The 4,612-nt window shown below is 36.6% G+C and overlaps 1 protein-coding gene across 1 annotated transcript; it reads left to right on the top strand.

Moving 5' to 3' along the window:
• The first annotated feature begins 296 nt into the window (after positions 1–296).
• LOC141637820 (mannan endo-1,4-beta-mannosidase 6-like) lies at positions 297–4,437 on the top strand. Its single transcript, XM_074447243.1, has 6 exons — positions 297–746; positions 1,284–1,545; positions 1,657–1,851; positions 2,265–2,387; positions 2,494–2,705; positions 3,732–4,437. The coding sequence occupies exons 1-6, from the start codon at positions 601–603 to the stop codon at positions 4,093–4,095; spliced, it is 1,302 nt and encodes a 433-aa protein (XP_074303344.1). The 5' UTR covers positions 297–600; the 3' UTR covers positions 4,096–4,437.
• Positions 4,438–4,612: the final 175 nt, after the last annotated feature.

Below are 4,612 nucleotides of genomic sequence, written 5' to 3'. Positions count from 1 at the left end.
TTGCTCAATATGTTGACTTTCGGTCGTGGTGCGAATATGCCCCATCGATACCAATGATAATCTGATCGGGAAGTTGCTCTAATGAAATGGAGAAGAGAGAACTTCGAGAAGATTGTACAATTTTATTAACAAAGAAAGAATTGAGAGATAAGAAATGAAAAGAAAGATTGAATATTGTATTAAGATTCTTGAATAAAGGATTGAATGAATTACAAATGAGGAAATTAGCTTTTATATTACAATTTCCAAAATAATTTCAAATAACTACCTAACTAATTGACAGCTCATATCTAAATACATGTAATCACTTTTGGCGCTAAATTGCAAATTTATTCTGCACCAGAAAAACTGAAAAAGTGTAGAGTGAAAATTGATGAAAACTCACCGATACAAATGCTCTAAATCTGATCCCTGCAGTGACGGTATGCCATCTCAACCATTATAAAACTCGGCCGATAACAATTTATATCCGACCCTCTGAAATGTTGTACCCCGTATACGTCAATCATCAAGGAAGCTGCAAACCCAGTATCTTATACTTGCTCTATCCCAGTGCCCAGTGGGAGTAGTTTAGGAAATAAAGTAAGTCCATGTAGATGAATGATTAAGGCAAGCCCTAGAAGAGTAAACCAATTTATGCTAGTTTTGTTTCATTTAATTCATCATTCTGCATCTTCCAAGTTTTCCTCCTCTTCCTATCACAAATCACTATACACCTGTGCCCTTATGCAAATGGATTTCTCCAGGTATTTCAAATTACTTGTATGGTTTCCAGTTTTCTTTTGCTAATAGATTGCATCGATCAACTCCTAATTGACGCTACTAGAATCGCTATTGTTTACTACTGCCTTTTGTTTTATTCCTAATTTCATTGATTACAAGGGATAGTAGCCCCTCGTTCTATCACTGATAGGAGTGAAGGGGACGGAAGTAAAAAGGAGAATGAAGCAATGATGTTTCCCTTCAAAATTCTTTCCACTATTGGAACGATGTTAATTTAGCCTCTTAAGTGTGAAAAATGGATTGGCTCCAAATTGCTTGGCTAAATGTACAAAGAGTGAAACGCACGAGCATATGTCGAATATATGATCACTCGCCTTTCCTTGATGCCAATAGGCTTCTACTATCTAGCACTGTCCCCTTTAAATTCCTTCTACTTATGTTAAGGCTGTCTAATATAATGGAATAAAGCAAATTGGCCGACTAAACTATTGCACTTATGTGATTTTACCCTTGTAGAAGCTTCTCTGACCATAATCTTTTTAATGTAATAACATGGCTAGACTATCAGACGAGGCTTGGACAATGGTGGGAAAGAAAGGGAACCAATTTATCTTGAATGACAGACCCTTCTACTTCAATGGGTTCAATACCTACTGGCTGATGGTATTTGCTTCTGATCTGTCGGCTCGAAGTAAAGTCACTCAGCTCTTCCAACAAGCATCTTCTGTTGGTCTGACAGTCTGCAGGACATGGGCTTTTAATGATGGCCAATGGTGTGCTTTGCAAAAATCACCATCTCTATACGATGAGCATGTTTTCAAGGTAAAATTTCAATGTTACATATACTCTTATACTCGTATGATGCATATGATTTTTAAAATTATCTTACTAGTTACAGAATGTTGTTGAGGTTTTGTGTCCACTGACATTCAGGGTCTGGATTTTGTTGTGAGTGAAGCAAAGAAGCACAAGATCAGGCTGATTTTGTCACTAGTGAACAACTGGAATGACTATGGTGGCAAAGCACAGTATGTCAAATGGGGCAAACAGGCTGGCTTAAATTTGAGCTCTGACGACGATTTCTTTTCTGATTCTACTCTCAAGACCTATTACAAAAATCATGTCAAGGCAAGTTGTACAAGTTTTAATAGAACAAATTAAATAGACCATAACTCTTGAACCTCTCTTACTTCTCATATTCGTTTTGGTTGTGTGTTTCTTGTTGCCAAACCATGAAATGGAGACACTTCATTTTAGGCTAAAAACTTGAAACGTTTTCGCAAAGTTGTACTGTCACTTCTAGACAATAGGAGATTCCGGTAGTTATTTACGGGGTCTTAAATTAATATTGTTATTATACAAAATGTACATTAATGTTTTTAGCATAAAAATGTCAAAATGCACATAAATATAGCTGTACAGTGACCGGAGATCCATTCACTGCACCATGCATGATGCATTTACCTTTGCCTATAGCTTTGTTTGAGTAATAGTCTTTCACAAGCTTCGTATTCCTCCTTTAATCTGTATTGTGACTGCAGACAGTACTAAACAGAGTCAATACATATACTAAGGTTGCATACAAGGATGATCCAACTATTTTGGCTTGGGAGCTGATGAATGAGCCCCAATGCACATCTGATTCCTCTGGAGATAAATTGCAGGTTTGATCCCTTCACCAGTTTCAGTTTTAGGATAAGCATAACCTGTCAGACTCAGATTGATGTTGATAAAGAATATTTTATAAATCATAATTTTCCTGTTTAATAGGCTTGGATAGAAGAAATGGCTGTCTATGTGAAGAGCTTTGATACAAACCACTTGCTTGTAGTTGGCTTGGAGGGGTTTTATGGTCCCTCAACTCCTGAGAGGACTCAGTTCAATCCAAACACATACGCTACGCAAGTAGGAACCGACTTTATTAGGAATCATCAGGTCCTTGGAGTTGATTTTGCTTCGGTTCACATTTATGCAGACTCTTGGTAAGTGAAAGTAGGTGAGATGGGATAAAACAGATGTGGTTAACTTGCAACAATGCCTCATCTAAAACAGAATTAACAGAAGCGTATAGTCTTATTGTTTGTTAGTAACTACTCTTTAAGCGAGTTTTGGGAAAGAGTGTCCTATGGTAGAATGTGGTGAGCTTTTAAGATTTTAAGGTGTGACTTCTCAACTTGAAACATTTAAATCTTTCCCCGCGATTACACTAGTGTGTAGGTCTATTGTTTGTTACTTATTTCGCTTTTGATGAGGCCTAAGGCCCTGTTCTTATCTAATCAACTGAACTGAACTGAACTGAACTTATAGGATCTGAAGAACTTATATGATCTGAACTGGACTGAACTTAGAACTTATAGGATCTGAACTGAACTGTACTAAACTAAACTGAACCTATAGGATTTGAAGTGAACTTAAATTAAGTGACGTATAGGATCTGAACTGAACTGAACTAAAATTATAGGATCTGAACTGAACTGATAGGATCTGAACTTAACTTAACTTAAATTAAGTGACTTTAAGTCCAAAAGAACAGGGCCTAAGTTCACCCCCATAATCTTCAATATTTACTCCGTTTTGTTGTATGACTGCCTTACCCAAATGTGTAATTCCATTGGTTGTTACTCATTGTTTTAGTTTAAAAAGGCGCGCCTCGAGCGTACTTATGCCCAGCACTTGGTGAGACAAGAGCTAAAATGTCTCAGTGCGCCATATAGATCAGCTGTGTCCAGCAACGCGCAATACACTGCATTTTTCAATAGTTTTTTCTTCTATTTCATTTGTTATGGGCTTCTCTTTGGCACATTAGTCCTAACATTTACTTCTTTACATGTTAACCTTTTTTTAAATTCAAAAGTGGGATATATTGTGCAAAACTTTATCTAGAAAAGACAAAGTTGTTTGCAAGAATTGTGCAGTGTCAAAATTGCTTGAGTAAATGGTCTGTCTTGCCTGGATATTTGTCTTACACTTTTGCATACACAACTAATAGTTTTATTCACTGTTCTAAGGATATCAGAAGCAAATCCTGATGCCCATTTGGAATTTTACAAGTCATGGTTACAATCTCACATAGAAGATGCAGACCAGAAACTCAGGATGCCTGTGGTGTTTTCTGAGTTTGGTGTATCGAGAAAAAATCCCGAGTGCAACTCATGCTACAGAGACGCAACCTTCAAACTGGTATACGAAACTCTGGAGGAATCTGCAAAAAGAGGAGGAAGCGCAGCTGGAAGCCTCATGTGGCAACTGTTTCCTGAAGGCGTAGACCACATGTGTGATGGATATGAAGTAGTGCTCTCCAAATCTGCTTCTTTTTCAGACATTATTGCTCTTCATTCTACACGGATGATGCTTCCTTCACAAGACTTCTGATAGGCTTATCCTAATTCCTATGGTGTGTTATTTGTTACTTCACCAAGGCAATATACTTGTAAATGATCAAATCATCTGAGATTTCTGATTTGTTGAGGACTGATCAGGTGGGAACTCAACGTGAACGCCATGTATTGTACTTTGTTGGGTAATTATAGGACAATACAGTTAGTAGAGCATTTGGACATTGCCTTCCTACATGTATAATTAAACCATTTGTATACAATTGTAAGTTGTATGTTTGTTACGAGAGAGTGATATTAGAACTCAATATCAATATGTAATGTGTACATATCTTCATTTTTTTTCTATATGAAATCATTGCTTTTTGCATATTTTTCATTCGGAAATTACTCAAGGTCACCCTATGGTTTGTCACTTTGTCCATCGTACTGTTTTTTTACCATGGACAAAAAGTGAGATATTATTACTTGGCGTATTATACTTATTGTTTAAACCATTTTATTGTATTTAACGAAATCCGCTATTTTAAAAAAAATATAGAAACTTTGATTAA

Source organism: Silene latifolia, unplaced genomic scaffold (genome assembly GCF_048544455.1).
Source record: "Silene latifolia isolate original U9 population unplaced genomic scaffold, ASM4854445v1 scaffold_149, whole genome shotgun sequence".
In the NCBI taxonomy this organism is placed as follows: Eukaryota; Viridiplantae; Streptophyta; class Magnoliopsida; order Caryophyllales; family Caryophyllaceae; genus Silene; species Silene latifolia.
The sequence above is the reverse complement of the archived record's forward strand: the minus strand, read 5'-3'. Positions and strand labels throughout refer to the sequence as shown.